We start from the raw sequence: 17,154 nt of genomic DNA, 5'->3' as shown, positions 1-17,154 counted from the left end.
TGTTTGTGATGTTCTACATTATGTAATTTTGGAACTTTTTTTCAAATTGAATTGTTAAAAATCCTTGTGCATGAGCCTGGTTTTTGTTTTCTGATGTGAGAACCCTTTTAACTATGATTGAGTCCTTGCACGCTGTATGATTTCATGTTATTTTTACCATGGTATCAGGACTTGACTGAATGAGGTCTTTGTGTTTTTGTGAGAGCTCTTAAGTGATGTCTGCTGAATATTTTATCCTTTCTGTGTGAGGGAGCAAGACGTTGATATTGAGTTTACAGAAGCAAGCTTGGACTAAATTTAGGTATCTTTGTTCTAAATGACGTCTGAATTGAGTCCAGCTGCAAATATTTCAGCCGGAGCGGTGGTGCAGCACATACAGCTACCATGTCCTGTGTTCAGTTGACATTATGGACCCTACGGAGCATCTGCCCTACATACTTCAGTGAGATGAACTGTGCAGCAAATCATGGTGATGACTCTCTCTCTCTCCCATACTTCTGTTTTGCTCTCTTTACAGTGTTTGTGTGGCAGCACTGTACTGTTGTTCCTCAAACATTCTGGTGATGAGTGTTTGTTCAAAACCTCCAGAGCTATTGGGTATAAGTAAACCTGAAACTTCTGCAGTTCAGCAATATATATGAAGAAATTTATGGTTGAAGAGAGAGTTCTCCCAAATGAAAATTTGCTGAGTAAATTGACTCAGATCATCCAAGATGTAGATGAGTTTGTTTCTTCATCAGATTTGGAGAAATGTAGCATTCCATCACTTGCTTAGCAGGGGATGCTCTGCAGTGAATGGGTGCCGTCAGAATGAGAGTCCAAACAGCTGATAAAAACGTCACAATAATCCACACCACTCCAGTCCATCAGTTAACATCTTGTAAAGCCAAAAGCTGCGTGTTTGTAAGAAACAAATCCATGAAGATGTTTTAACTTCAAACCATTGCTTCCGGCTAAAATAATAACCATAATAACACTTCCTCCAGTGAAAAAGTCCATGTTGCCACATCAAAATCCATCCACATATTTGTTGAGAGCTGTTTTGGACTGTTTTTGGTTGTAAACTGTGTTTGATCTGTGTGCAGATTTCTCTCCTGATTCAGACGAGACAACTTTTTACTAGGGAAAGCAATATTATGGATAGACATTTGAAGTTAAAAATGTCTTAATGGGTTTGGTTCTTGCAAATTCACTTCACAAAATGTTAATTGATGGACTGGAATGGTGTGGATTATTGTGATGTTTTTAATCAGCTGTTTGTACTCTTATTCTGACGGCACCCATTCACTGCAGAGCATCCATTGAGCTGTTAATTTTCATTCTAGATCCTACGGAAAACAAGATGTGTTGCCACAAGTCTGATCCCTATAGATGTGCTACAGTAAGTGCAGAATTTCATTTACTGCATAAAGCATACATTAACATTTATTTGCTACCAAGCAGGTGCTGCTGTTTTCTTAAGAAAACGTGAATCTCGTTGCAATTCATGTTATGGTCTCCTCAGTAATAAGTTATTTATAGTGTATTAAAACGTCTGTGTTTTGAGTACTTGCTGATCTTTTATTCAGGACTTCTGCTGTGTTTACAGCAGAAACATGCTGGGATCCATCTGTGTGTGTGTATGAGGGAGAAAGAGAGGCCAAGCACACACACTGGTAGTGTTAATGTCCCTGATGCATGTTTAATTCAACCATATTTGGGACTGTAACACATTTTAGTTTAGTTAAAATTGTTCTTTAGAATTTTTTATTTTTATTTATTTTTTATTTATTTATTTTTTTGGTGATGTTCTACAGAGGAATTGTTAATGATAATACTGCTATTAGGGACTCGTGTTCTGAAATGTGTTTTGTTTTATGTTGGAATCATTTAAAAGAAACACTATTAAGATCCTTTAGTTTGAGGAATTTATTTATTTATTTGAATTACATTAATCGTGTAATTAAATCAAATAGATGGTTAATATCTTAGAAGTATTACAAAATCAGTTATTCTGTCAATTACAAATAACAACCTTGATATAAGCAAACAGAGTTCAAGCCAATCAAATTAAAGTAAGCAAGAGAATGTTGGACGGTGGCGCCAAAAAAAAAAAAAAAAGATTGAGCCAAACCTTCACACACCCCTCATCTGATTGGACAAGCGGAGGGCAAAGACGGCCTGTGATTGGATACTGTTGTGTAATGGAATGTGAATAACCTTTCTGTGAATGTTACAGAAATTTAACAAGCGCATAGAATGTTGTTTCGGAAGGGCGGGGCTTAGCAGCTCGGACGCTGTCTCTGATTGGTCAGTTAGGATGAGTCTAAATAATAATTTCTTAGCTGTTCATTCTCCACTCCCTAACTCCCATTCAGCGTTTGTCAAAGTGTCTCTGTGCCATTGTTCCGGTTTTAATTATTATCCAGACCCGATTCTGAAGCAGCGCTTGGCACCTGATACCTGTTACTTTTCTCAGCGCTGCTCAGAATTGACCAATCACAGCCGTTTGCGTTTATCTGATTAGAGTTACTCCAAAATCATTTTGTAAACATTACCGTTGCGTGTTTCCGTTATTACCTCAGATTCGAAGTCTTTGAATTGTATTCGTTTATAGATTTTAGTGCACTAATGTCTTCACTGACATAAAATATCCTGAGGTTTAACTGCGACTCAAAGGAGTTTTCGGCTTTTGAGCCGCCATGCGCCCCCTGGAGCAGGACTAGTGTATCTGTCACCTGAACAATTTAACTAGTAGCGTCGATGTGTTGACACACCTTAACTTTACTGTCACTCCAGCTGGACGGGAAACCGAGTCGGACACTGACAGCTTTGCCAACTACATGATAAACCTGCTTATTTGCAGCAGGTAAGTTACTGTAAATAGTTTTCATGTAATTTTGCGTTTATAATAAGCGATGACATTCAGCGCTTTTTGAAGCATCAGGTGAAAACTGGTAACTTACATGAAATGTTCTGACGAATTATTAATACTGGGGAAAAAACAGCTTTGTATTATTATTGGAAGTAGCCTACCTTAACTACAATTATTAGTAAGTAAAACACTTAAAATATACATATGAAGAGTTCAGATACAAAAACTTAAGTGCCATCTGAAATCTTCTTTTAAAATTAGCATTTTTCCTATGTTTATGTTCAGTAATTTCACTTTAATGGTAATGAAAATTTTTGTATCTGAACTCTTTATATATAAAATATATCATTTATTTATCCAGCTTGTTTGATGTACGTTTTTGTTGTTGTTGTTAAGGTGCTTTGCAATTATTTTACTGTTTATTGTGTGATTTCACACAATGTGATTTTAATGCAGGCATAAGTTAAATTAAGGTTCAGAAAAGAGCACAAGTGTGGCAGAAGAAAAGAAAAAAAAGGGTACTAAATAAATAAAATTAAAAAACATGTAAATAACCAAATAAAAATCAGCAAAGGAAAAATAATATTTTTAGCAATAATATATAAAGAAGAAAATCATAAGTAAATGCTATATTTATTTAAGTGCTTTGTGTAATTGAAACCATGCAACATTAACATTCATTGCAGAACGTGTTCTTGTTATGATGCAACATCAATGTCAGAGTCAATGTCACATGGTCCAGTGATGTCTGTTTTAAGGTCTTGTGCTGGCATGTGTTTGTTTGGACATGAAACGCACGTCCCTCAAAGGTCAGCAGTGACGCACAGGGCATGCATGTGAACTTGGCCTGAAGAGGTCACTAGGGGTCATTCAGGCCAACATGCATGACTTTAAATACACAAATTAATGTTTAGTTACCATATGTGACCCTGGAGCACAAAACCAGTCATAAGATTTACACATCTTCTGAAAGCTGAATAAATAAGCTTTCTATTGATGTAAGGTTTGTTAGGATATTTGGCTGTGATACAGCTATTTGAAAATCTGGAATCTGAGGGTGCAAAAAAAATCAAAATATTGAGAAAATCGCCTTTAAAGTTGTTCAAATGAAGTTCTTAGCAATGCATATTATTAATCAGAAATTAAGTTTTGATATATTTACAGTAGGAAATTTACAAAATATCTTCATGGAACATGATCTTCACTTAATATCCTAATGATTTTTGGCATAAAAGAAAAATCGGTAATTTTGACCGAATGTATTGTTGGTTATTGCTACAAATATACCTGTGCTGCTTATGACTGCTTTTGTGCTCCAGGGTCACATATATGCATTGACTTTTTTTGGAGGATGCAGTAGACTGTTTTTCATCAGACGTCCCAAGTTGTGGTCATGGGTTTAGCAAACACGGTTACACTTTATTTTAAGGTGTTCTTGTTACAGTGTAATTATACATTTAAAGGGATAGTTCACCCAAAAATGAAAATTTGATGTTTATCTGCTTACCCCAAGGCCATCCAAGATGTAGGTGACTTTGTTTCTTCAGTAGAACACAAACGAAGATTTTTAACTCAAACCGTTGCAGTCTGTCAGTCCTATAATGGCAGTCAATGTGACTCACGGCTTTGAGTCAAAAAAAAAACATACACAGACAAAACCAAATTAAACTCTGCGGCTCGTGACGATACATTGAAGGCTAAAGACACGAAACGATCGGTGTGTGCAAGAAACTGAACAGTATTTATATCAGGTTTTTTTCGGTCCAAGTGTCCTGAGCGCATTCACAGGCCTGGGTGAACTATCCCTTTAAGTACTGAGTTATATGAATTAACTACATGTTCTTACTTTATGGTTAGGGATAGGATTAGGGTTTGGTTTAGGGTTACTTGCATGTAATTATGCATAATTAATTGTTATTATAATAGTAAGTACGTGTAACAAGGACACCTTAAAATAAAGTGTTTTCTGCAAACACCACTAACTGAAACTTTGATTTTATCCACAGGAGTCCCATCTGAGGATCGTCTCAATGTCCGTCTCAGTCGCCTCTCTGTGCCGTCTGCTTCGATGCAGCCTGTCCTCGGTGGGCCGGAGCGCCAGCTGCAGCGTCCGGTGGAACAGCACTCGTCTGGACGCGGACGGAAGCGGACGTCCAGCCACGTGGGACTCCTTCGGGATCTGGGATAACCGGATAGAGGAGCCCATCCTGCTGCCGCCCAGCATCCGCTACGGGACCCCCATCCCACAAATCAGCCTTTCCAAGGTGGGCTGCGCCTCCCACATCGGCCGCCGGCGCGACAACGAGGACCGCTTCCAAGTGAGCAAACTCACACATAACGTACTCTTCTTTGCCCTGTTCGACGGGCACGGAGGACCACAGGCCGCAGACTTCTGTCACAAACACATGGAGCAGCACATCCGGTACGAGTTCAATTAAACATGTTTAACCCTTTTATATTATACTGAAATTCTGGTTACGTTTTTCCAGGACTATCTATCCCAAATTGGATTTAATACTAAAAATCACTAATACTGATAGTAATATTTAATTAAAAATTACACTTTGAAAAGCAAAACACACACACAAAAAATCAGGTAAAAATCTTTTAACTTTAATATATGTATGTTAATTAATATTAATATACATGTACTGTGTTTCTCACACATAAAAAAAAGTTATTGTTGTTTTTTTATTGTATTTAACAATTTTAAAAAAAAAGTGAATGTTAACAGTATTTTAAAAATAAAAAAGATCAATTGAAAAATAAAATTACATATTAATAAATATACATAAGAACGTTTTAAAACTGTATTTAACAAATATATATAAAAAGTGAATATTATAATATATATATATATATATATATATATATATATATATATATATATAAAATTCTTTAAAATTAACATTAAAAATCTGGTAAAACAGTAAACCTTTAACGTTAATACCTATCACACATTACATAAAATAAACATGATCACGTTTTTAAAACTGTATTTAATAAATATTTTAAAACATTATAAAATGTGAACATTACAAATGTTACACTATTTTAAATATAAAAAAAAAAATTCAAATAAGCTAAATTAAATTTAAAAGTCTGGTAAAAGAAAATAACCCTTTAACATTAATATATGTATGTTAATTAACATTAATATACATATTCTTCTCACACATAAAAAAAAACTCATTTTTTTACTGTTTTTAACAACTGTTTAAAAAAATTACAAAATGTGAATAGTATTTAAAAAAATAAAATTAAATAAATCAAGTAAAAAGGGGACAGTTTTAACGTAATACTTCTCACGCATTGCAAAAAAAAAACCATGAGAATATATTTTTTTAAATTGTATTTAACAACTATTTAAACTAATTACAAAATATGAATATCATAAACAGTATTACATTATAAACAGTTTTTCTTTAACAATTTGTGTGTACTTTCCTGAAGCTCAAACATTAGAGCCTGGTGCTAGCAACAGCTCATGGGTTCGATTTCCAGCACAATTTCACGCATAAACTGAAAAAAAATGTATGCCTTCAACACTCTAAATGAGAAATGGTCAAGAAAAACATCCTAGGTTAAGCAGTATTTCCAACATTAAAAAAAAGCATTACAGGTCAAACTGACCCAGGATCTAATGTAAGGGTTAAACATGCATCATTGTAAATGAAATGACGAGGATTTTGTGTTTTGTAGGGATTGTTTGGAGGTGGAAACAGATTTACAAGCAGTTTTGTCTAAAGCGTTCCTGCAAGTGGATGCAGTTTTGGCTGCGGAGCTGCAGATGTACGGCAACGGTATGAAAAATTCACCTTTACCTTTATGCATTTGACAAACGCTTTTATCCAAAGCATTGCATTAAAGTACGTCTACAGGGTTCCCACGGGTCATGGAATTTCTGGAATATCGTGGAATTTTAAAAGGTCCATTCCAGACATTGAAAGTCAGGGAATTTTATATTTTTTATTTTTTGTCCAAGTCATGGAAAATCAGGGATTTTTGTTTCCATTTATCAAAATGTAATTTTTCTAGTTTTTCAAGCATTTTGCCTATTGTTATGGTTAGGTGGCTGTTTTTCAGCGCCATTTTATTCCCTTCCGGCTTGTAAACTGGACAATCACTTGTTAACTACGGCAAACATGTCAGGAAAATGTAAATTTCAAGAGCTTTGGCTACAAAATGACCGCTTCAAAGACTGGGTGTTAAACGTAGACGACAGAAAAGCAAAAACTAAATGTGAATAAAACAAAAAGTTACTAAAAATCCTTCAGAGTATTTAACCCTAAAATAGTACAGAAAAATATCAAAGTGAATTTAATGGGGAAAAGCAAAAAAAAGTAGTGTTTGTATGTGTGTACTTACAGTAGTTTTGTACTAAAAACGTCTGTTAACATGTAAATAAATCTTGCAAATGGATGGATTTAAAATACTGTCTGTGGCTGGTTTTTGTCTGCTCGGTGCACAACAGCGGCCTGTTTTTCTGTTAATTACAGGTCATGGAAATTCAGCTTTTTAGTCAGTGAAAGTCAGGGAATTTGGCTTAGAGTGGGAACCCTGCGTCTATCAGTTCATGCATTGATGCACACTTCAGTAAAGTGTGTTTATGCATGTGGTCCAGCTTCCCTCATGATGGTGGGCACGACGGCGACGGTGGCGCTGTTACGAGACGGGATCGAGCTGGTCGTCGGCAGCGTCGGAGACAGTCGAGCTCTGCTGTGCAGGAAGGGAAAAGTGCGCAAGCTCACCGACGACCACACGCCAGAGAGGAAAGACGAGAAACACAGGTACACACAAACACACACTCACACACACAGTCAATCACACACCAGCGCTCCAGGAATAACACATTCTGTAACATGTGTCGTGATAGAAGAGCGCTCTCTTATGTGCTATTAATAAAAGCAAAGACATGCAACTCACATTACAGCTCACGTCCATAAGAAACATACATGCAGAGTTGCCCAAGCGTTCGTTTGCAGAACATTTTCTGTGTATCGCTTAAATAAAAGTACTGTTTTAGGTTAGGGACATTTAAATTAAATGTAATTAAATGCACTAAATACAAAATCATTTATTGTGAAGAAAAACACGTTACAATCAACACAGTTAAAAGTTTCTAAATATAGTATTAAAGAAATGAAGACAGTATTGTGTTTGTGGTATACTATTTTTATTAATATTTTCACTCTCATTTTAGTTAAAAAAGTAATTTTGTTGTGTTTGTAATATTAAATATGCCTATATAGTTTAAAAAAATAATTTTAGTTAATTTAGTACATCAAGTTAAAGTAAATAAAATTTATAAATAAAATGTTGCTTTGTCAACTAGCTGAAATTATTATTATTTTTTTCATAGATTTTATTTTTTATTCCAGTTAACATTTATATAAAGTAACAAACAAAAATGAATGGCTTTGGTTTAGTTAACTATAATAACCCTGTTGCCAAGGCAGCATTTCTAATTTTCACAGTTTAGTTTTCATCTAACTCTTATATTTTATTTTATTTGGAATAACAAAAATGTTTTTAATAATTTTAATCAGAAATGTTTCTTGAGCATTAAATCAGCATATTAGAATGATTTCTGAAGGATCATGTGACACTGAAGAATGCAGTAATGACGCTGAAAATACAGCTTTGATCACAGAAATAAATTACGTTTTACAATATATTCACATAGAAAACCTATTTTGCACTGCAATAATATTTCTCAATTTTACTATATTTTCTTTTTCAAATAAATGCAGCCTACACAATCTATAAGTAATATCTCTGTGTGTAGAATTCGTCAGAGTGGTGGGTTCGTGACCTGGAACAGCGTCGGTCAGGCAAACGTTAACGGCCGGTTGGCAATGACTCGCAGTATCGGAGACTTCGACCTGAAGAAGAGTGGCGTGATCGCAGAACCAGAGACCACTCGAACTCTAGTATGCACTTGTCACATTATAGTCAATTGCATTATTTCAAAATAAAAGTCTGACTTTTAAATTGTGCTTTATTTCATTTTGTGCAATTTCAAATGTTTTATTAGAGTTTACAGGGATAGTTCACCCAAAAAATGAAAATTCAGTCATTAATTACTCACCCTCATGTCGTTACAAACCCGTAAGACCTTCGTTCATCTTCAGAACACAAATTAAGATATTTTTGATGAAATCTGAGAGCTCTCTGACCCTCATTAGACAGCAAGGATCCTAACACGATCAAGGCTCAGAAACTTAGCAAGGAGATCATTAAAATAGTCCATGTGACATCAGGGGTTCAACCTAATTTTATGAAGCTATGAGAATACTTTTTGTGTACAAAGAAAACAAAAATAATGGCTTTATTCAACAATTAGTCTCGTCTGCATCACCCTACTGTTATTTTGGAGAGTATCATATACGAATGCAACATGAACACGGATACACCTTTTACGTTCAGATCAAAGCGTAAACAACGTAAACAGCGTATCCACGTTCATATGTTGCATTCGTTGTTTCCTCTTACATGTTTGGAACGACATGAGTGTGAGTAATTAATGACAGAATTTTCATTTTTGGGTGAACTATCCCTTTAAGTGACATGAAACATAAAATGGAGCTAAATTCCATGCGCAAAACTTGTCAAATCTGCTCTCATTGTTCTCTCACGTCTGTAGTTGCAGCACGCTCACGACTCTTTCCTGGTTCTCACCACCGACGGCATCAACTTCATCATGACCAACCAGGAGATCTGTGACGTGATCAACCAGTGCCACGACCCCACCGAGGCGGCAAACGTCATTGCTGAGCAGGTTTAGAAACTTAAACTTTAGAATCTGACAAAGTAAAAATCGGATACACAAGTTATTGTGTTGTCATTTGAATGAGGTATAACTTTGTTGTAGGGCTGTCAAAATGGCTGAAAAACTAAATTTGAATTTCGTTCTTAAATATTATCAACATTCAAATTATATTCCAATTTAAAAGGCATGATTTCAGTTAGGGGGGAAAAAGCTTTTGGCCATAAGAGGGCGCATCGAGCAAAATATTACTAAAGCACGTTTATTCAAAGTAATAAAATAACACGACAAGTGCATAATGTTTAAAACAATGTTTATAAACCAAATATAATTAAGTTGCATGAACAATTACAAAACAAAACAGCATCATGTTTGTATGTATGATTGTATAGTTTAATACAAAGGACCGAAAACCAATCACAAAGAGTACTTTTTCATTTAAAAACATGAGATGAAGTGGGATGGGGAAAAACCACCATAAAGTCTCAAGACGTGTTTTTTTAAAAGTTGAACTTACATTAATTCGTAATTGCGAGGCATGAGTGCAAAAGTGATAGATGTCCCTATAGAAAATGCGATAAATTTGCATTCTGTGTGAACGGCTTGGTTTCAGTTTTGCTGTAGATCTTCTCTGCATTGTTTTTCTCTTTTTTTGCATTAAAATGCAATGACACCTACATAGTCATCACATCTCATGCGCCACTTATAAGGCTGCCTGACGCACACCTAAAATTGTGGATTTTTATTTTGAATTCGACAAATATTCGAAATTCGAATTTTTATTTGACAGCCCTACTTTGTTGCGCAACGGTGTAAGATTCCTCTTCGTAAAGTTGAGTTTGTGTTGTTCAGGCTCTGCAGTACGGCTCGGAGGACAACAGCACAATCATTGTCGTCCCGTTTGGAGCCTGGGGAAAACACCAGAACGCCAAATACACGTACGACATGAGCCGAAACTTCGCCTCCATCGGCCGCTGGTCCTAACAGCGGTCAAAAGATCATCTCAACATGAGAAAAACACTCCCAATTAACAACCACACCATCATTGTAAACAAAAGTCCACCGTACGAACTCCAGTCTGAAGATCATGAAAACAACTGTTCTTCTGCAACTTTACATCCTTATAGAGAGTAAAGGTGGTGGATTATTATTTAATGTTAGGGAACACTCATTGCGTTAAATAATTACGTCATTCTTTCACGAAACATCAGAAGAATGGAATCTGTGTAAATTATGTCAACATTGAATAAGACCCATCAAAGAAAAGTGAAGCCCTATGAAACAGATCAATGATTATATCAGATTCATTAATTTTCTTTCCAATAAAAATCTAGAGCAAATGGGTCTATATATTTGTATCTATGGGTCTTTATAACATTTATTTATTGGCTGAAACTGTATATATTAGTAGCTAGTATTGAATATAAAAGTAACTTGTGAAATATACCAACCCATACCGTTGCACACCCATTATAAATAGTTAATATATCATAATAGTAATTATTATTATTATAATTATATTAAATATTAATAGCTTTTTTATTGATGTATTTTAAACAATTGACTGGTTTTATCCAACTAATTGTTCATTTACATGACAACTGATTACGTTCTAAAAATGTAAAAGCTTTTCATTTGCGTTTTTGAAAAGTTTCATTTCGGAAATGTTGTCGTAATGATCCTTATTTACACGGACCAAAAACGCTGTATTATTCATGCCAGGCCAGTAGATGGCGATGTAACATTCTAAAATACACACATAATGCACATGACGTCACAATTTTTGCAAATTCGCATTTTGTAATTTATTTGCACTTTAAAACCCATTATCAAGGTGCATCACATTTAACGTTGCTCAGCAAAATTCTGCGGGTGAGTCGTTCCAATAGGAATCCACGCAGTCGAGTGTTTTGCGTGAAGGTGACAAGATTTCTCTCATGTTCAAGTTCTTTACGTGAATTCACTACAATTGCCAACAGAAAGCTACTTGACACAACTCAACACAACAGTGAAATACGGACAACTTTATCGCGTTTTGGTCGTTCATTTGCATGACGATGGCGTTTTGGGGGTCTGAAAACGCACACTTTTTAAAACAGGTGTCAAAGTGCACGTTTTTGAAAACGATACTGTTATTGTCTCCATGTAAACTTAAAAAATGCAAATTTGTGAAACCGGTGACATCATGCACATGCATATTACATATTCAGTCTATAGGCATGCTTGCCAATTATAGTACATACTTGAAGAATGCATATGTGTTTCATTACAAAGTGACATTGCCAACTACTGGCCTGGCATAAGACAGCGTTTTTAGTCGTTTTTGTGGATTCGTGTGAACTGGGATCACTTTGACAACGTTGTTGTCTGTACGCAAAAGTTTTCAGTTTTTAGTGCAAATGTTGTCCTGTAAATGTACCCTAAGTGTGATTGCTTCAAAGTGTCATGTTGACATGCATGTCGTAATAACAACAGCAGCTCTCTGTATATACTTTATATGTGACCCTGGACCACAAAACCAGTCTTAAGTCGCTGGGGTATATTTGTAGCAATAGCCAAAAATACATTGTATGGGTCAAAATTATCAATTTTTCTTTTATGCCAAAAATCATTAGGATATTAAATAAAGATAATGTTCCATGAAGATATTTTGTAAATTTCTTACCGTAAATATATCAAAACTTAATTTTTGATTAGTAATATGCATTGCTAAGAACTTCATTTGGACAACTTTAAAAGCTATTTTCTCAATATTTTGATTTTTTTGCACCCTCAGATTCCAGATTTTCAAATAGTTGTATCTCAGCCAAATATTGTCCGATCCTAACAAACCATACATCAATGGAAAGCTTATTTATTCAGCTTTCATTTCAGCTTTGATGTATGAATCTCAGTTTCGAAAAATTGACACTTAAGACTGGTTTCGTGGTCCAGAGTCACATATACTCTGTCAATATACATGTCTAGAGGAACCACAGACAGAATTCACCTGTTCAGAGTCTTCTGCAGTTCTCTACTTTTATAAATGTGTTTTGGTAAGAAATGTTCGTATTTATTTCATTGCTAAGCTGTGCTGTGAAATCTGCTCTTGATTGCATGACTGGAATCACAAAGTCAGTCTTGTGTTTTTGTCTGGTTGAGCTGGTGATGTTAAAATGTCAGTTATCTGAGCACAACGGACATTTTCAGTGCCTTATTTCTTGGTCACATGATTTTATTGACAAATCAAGTCAAGTGGGAAATACTAAAGACATTTGGTTTTGCATTGGTGTACAGTACTGGTTTAGAGAGATTGGCTTGTAACTCTCTCAGTGTAGTATTAATATCTTCTACACTGCTGAGGGTTTCACATGTCAGTTATGAAATACGAGTGTGGAGAACTTCCTGTGAAATAAAAACTGTGTTATAAAACATGGTGGAGCTACTTTCTAGCTGACATTAGGTTTCTAGCTAACATTGCTGACCTTGATGAACTTTAATATAATGCATGTACATGAATCTTTACCTCTTTAGAACAAGTGCTGGACTCGTTTTAGCACACTAGACACTGGTTCTAATTATGAGCAAAAGCACTTAAAAAATTTCTCTTCTGTAGCTTAGAACAAATGTCCCAGATGTTGCTTCATAACGCACATAAGCATTGGATGCTTTTTGGATAAAAGCATAAATGTGGATCTGGAATTGGAGGCGAGTTATGGCATTCTGATACAAGATTACAAAGATGATCATTTATTTTCATTAGAATAACAAGCAATGATAATTAAGACCAGAAATGTGTGTTTAAGAAGTAAAGAAGACCATTTGTAATTTGAACGTGCCCGTCGTCCGGTGTCATTCCCTTCCTGTTATTATATCTTTACAAAAAATAGTGCATTATTAATTTGATTAATTGCCATAATTATAAACACACCAGTTTGTAAAATCCATTTAAAATCTTTAACCAGACTAGCAGAGACAGACTGGCACAGAGGAGAAACGTGTAGGCTATTGCTGTAATGTGAGCTTGTTATGGTTCAACAGCGGCCCGCAGTAATCATGGTCCTTTAACTTTGGAGAGTAAGGTGAACTATGGTTTGATCTGTAGATGGTAAACACATCCCGCATGTCTTGTGAGTTGGTCGGCTAAAAATACATGAGAACAGCATGAGGCTCCTTTACTGAGATTACATTCATGTATGTTCTGCCATTGTGCACTCAGACTTCAGCTGTCTACAAAAGCCTAGATCTGAATATAATGTCCAGTGTTTTGTGTTCATCTACTTCTCCCATTTGCTCTTTTTACACTATCACAAGTACGATCAGATACAAGAATCATTTCTCAAATATTTATTACAATATCCTGATAAATTTAACATTCACTTCAATGGTATGATATGACCGGGTGCTTTCAACTTCCTGTCGCCAACTGAATTGCAGTGGTTAAACTATTTAAAATATAGTGAATTGGCTCCAGTTGGATCGCGTATCGCGAATCATTTGATTCAGATTGGGACTCCAAAGCATTTATCGCAAATCATTTAGGAGTGGGTTCATGAATCATTTCGCAAATTGAAAGATCCGTGATGCACACTCCGAAGTCCCAAACTAAAATGATGGTTTGCGAATCCTTATTCAGATCGGGACTTCAGAGCACGGATCGCAAATCATTTATTATGGATTGGAACTTCGAAGTGGGTTCTCGAATCATTTGATTCAGATCGGAACTTCGGAGCGGGTTCTCGAATCATTTGATTCAGATCGAACATCGGAGCGGTTCTCGAATCATTTGATTCAGATCGAACTTGAGCGGGTTCTCAATCATTTGATTCAGATCGAACTGAGCGGTTCTCGAATCATTTGATTCAGATCGAAATTTGGAGCGGGTTCGCGAATCTTTTGATTCGGATCAGGACTTCGAACCACGTATTGCAAATCATTTATTATGGATTGGAACTTCGAAGCGGGTTCTCGAATCATTTGATTCAGATCGGAACTTCGGAGCGGGTTCTCGAATCATTTGATTCAGATCGGAACTTCGGAGCGGGTTCTCGAATCATTTATTATGGATTGGAACTTGAGCGGGTTCTCGAATCATTTGATTCAGATCGAACTTCGGAGCGGGTTTGCAAATCTTTTGATTCGGATCAGGACTTGGAGCACGTATTGCAAATCATTTATTATGGATTGGAACTGAGCGGGTTCTCGAATCATTTGATTCAGATCGGAACTTGGAGCGGTTCTCGAATCATTTGATTCAGATCGAACTTCGGAGCGGGTTCTCGAATCATTTGATTCAGATCGGAACTTCGGAGCGGGTTCTCGAATCATTTGATTCAGATCGGAACTTCGGAGCGGGTTTGCGAATCTTTTGATTCGGATCAGGACTTCGGAGCACGTATTGCAAATCATTTATTATGGATTGGAACTTCGAAGCGGGTTCTCGAATCATTTGATTCAGATCGGAACTTCGGAGCGGGTTCTCGAATCATTTGATTCAGATCGAACCGAGCGGGTTTGCGAATCTTTTGATTCGGATCAGGACTTCGAGCACGTATTGCAAATCATTTATTATGGATTGAACTGAAGCGGTTCTCGAATCATTTGATTCAGATCGAACTTCGGAGCGGGTTCTCGAATCATTTGATTCAGATCAGGACTTCGAGCACGTATTGCAAATCATTTATTATGGATTGAACTTGAGCGGGTTCTCGAATCATTTGATTCAGATCGGAACTTCGGAGCGGGTTCTCGAATCATTTGATTCAGATCGGAACTTCGGAGCGGGTTCTCGAATCATTTGATTCAGATCGGAACTTCGGAGCGGGTTCTCGAATCATTTGATTCAGATCGAACTGAGCGGGTTTGCGAATCTTTTGATTCGGATCAGGACTTCGAGCACGACAAATCATTTATTATGGATTGAACTTGAGCGGGTTCTCGAATCATTTGATTCAGATCGAACTGAGCGGGTTCTCGAATCATTTGATTCAGATCGAACTGAGCGGGTTTGCGAATCTTTTGATTCGGATCAGGACTTCGGAGCACGTATTGCAAATCATTTATTATGGATTGGAACTTCGAAGCGGGTTCTCGAATCATTTGATTCAGATCGGAACTTCGGAGCGGGTTCTCGAATCATTTGATTCAGATCGGAACTTCGGAGCGGGTTTGCGAATCATTTATTATGGATTGGAACTTCGAAGCGGGTTCTCAAATCATTTGATTCAGATCGGAACTTCGGAGCGGGTTTGCAAATCTTTTGATTCGGATCAGGACTTCGGAGCACGTATTGCAAATCATTTATTATGGATTGGAACTTCGAAGCGGGTTCTCGAATCATTTGATTCAGATCGGAACTTCGGAGCGGGTTCACAAATCATTTTCCGAATTGAAAGATTTGTGATACACGCTCCGAAATCCCGATCTGAAATGATGGTTCTTAAATAATTCGATTTAGACCGGAACTTTGGAGCAGGTTCGCGAATCTTTATCAGATCGGAACTTCGGACAGGGTTCGCGAATCATTAAGTAAATTGAAAGATTCGTGATATGTGCTTCAAAGTTCCACCCTGTGTCCCAATGTGCATACTATCCACCCTATCTGCCCTAAATAGTATTGAAAATGACTAATATCACATAGAATTTAGGATGGATAGTATGCACATTGGGACGCAGGCCGATCTGAAATGGTTTGTGAATCATTATTCGGATCAGGACTTGTCGATATGAGCTCATAAAAACCTAATAATAATATTGATAAAAATAAGCAAAATTCTGTGTAATATTTTAGATGGAGCATAGCATGTTAGAGATCTGCACGGGATTAGATTTTTCAGTCATGGTGAAAAAATGTTTTTCAGGTAACCCACAACTTGAGCTTCATGTGGTAACATCATTGGTTTTATTCAAAGCAAGAAATCCATATGATTGAATATGGATTTGTGTTTACTGTCACATATAAATATGTGCATAGGTTAAGTATTGTTGGGAATAGCCATTAGGGAAGGGGTTTCCAAACGGTGCACTCAAGTTATTAATTAAATATCTAATTGCATATTAATCTTTCATATTGTTTTTGGTATTTTTATTGTTAGATTATTTTAATGTGGTTTTAAATGATTTCGTTTAGAAGCACTGGTCTTTATGAGCAAGCAAGGATGTGTGGATCACTGCAGCCATCTACTGGTCATCTCGGTCAATGAGGTTTAAATAACCTACAATAAAAAATAAAAATAAATAAATACACAAGTGCACTGTAAAAAATGAGAAGTTGACTTAACTTAAAAAAATTGAGGAAACCCGTTGACTTAAAATTATTAAGTAAATAATAATTTAAAAAAAATAAGTTAAGTGAATTGTCAAGTTCACTTAACGTTTTTTTTTTAATTATTATTATTTACTTAGTTTGGAGTGATGTGTAGGTTTAGGGGTAGGGTTATAGAATATATGGGTATGTATATTGTTATTTTTACATTTGTACTGTTTGCCATATATTTTCTAGTGTTAAATATTTGTTCCTATTTTGTTTAACTGAATCTGAATTAAAGCAAAT

General features: G+C 36.0%; 1 protein-coding gene across 1 annotated transcript; it reads left to right on the top strand.

Moving 5' to 3' along the window:
- Positions 1–2,650: 2,650 nt before the first annotated feature.
- On the top strand, positions 2,651–13,986 carry ppm1ka (protein phosphatase, Mg2+/Mn2+ dependent 1Ka). Its single transcript, XM_058764497.1, has 7 exons — positions 2,651–2,848; positions 4,861–5,276; positions 6,557–6,657; positions 7,479–7,644; positions 8,643–8,787; positions 9,501–9,635; positions 10,476–13,986. The coding sequence occupies exons 2-7, from the start codon at positions 4,885–4,887 to the stop codon at positions 10,605–10,607; spliced, it is 1,071 nt and encodes a 356-aa protein (XP_058620480.1). The 5' UTR covers positions 2,651–2,848; positions 4,861–4,884; the 3' UTR covers positions 10,608–13,986.
- Positions 13,987–17,154: the final 3,168 nt, after the last annotated feature.

The sequence above is a fragment of the Onychostoma macrolepis genome, chromosome 23 (assembly GCF_012432095.1).
Source record: "Onychostoma macrolepis isolate SWU-2019 chromosome 23, ASM1243209v1, whole genome shotgun sequence".
Lineage (NCBI taxonomy): Eukaryota > Metazoa > Chordata > Actinopteri > Cypriniformes > Cyprinidae > Onychostoma > Onychostoma macrolepis.
This window is presented reverse-complemented; position numbering and strand designations above follow the sequence as displayed.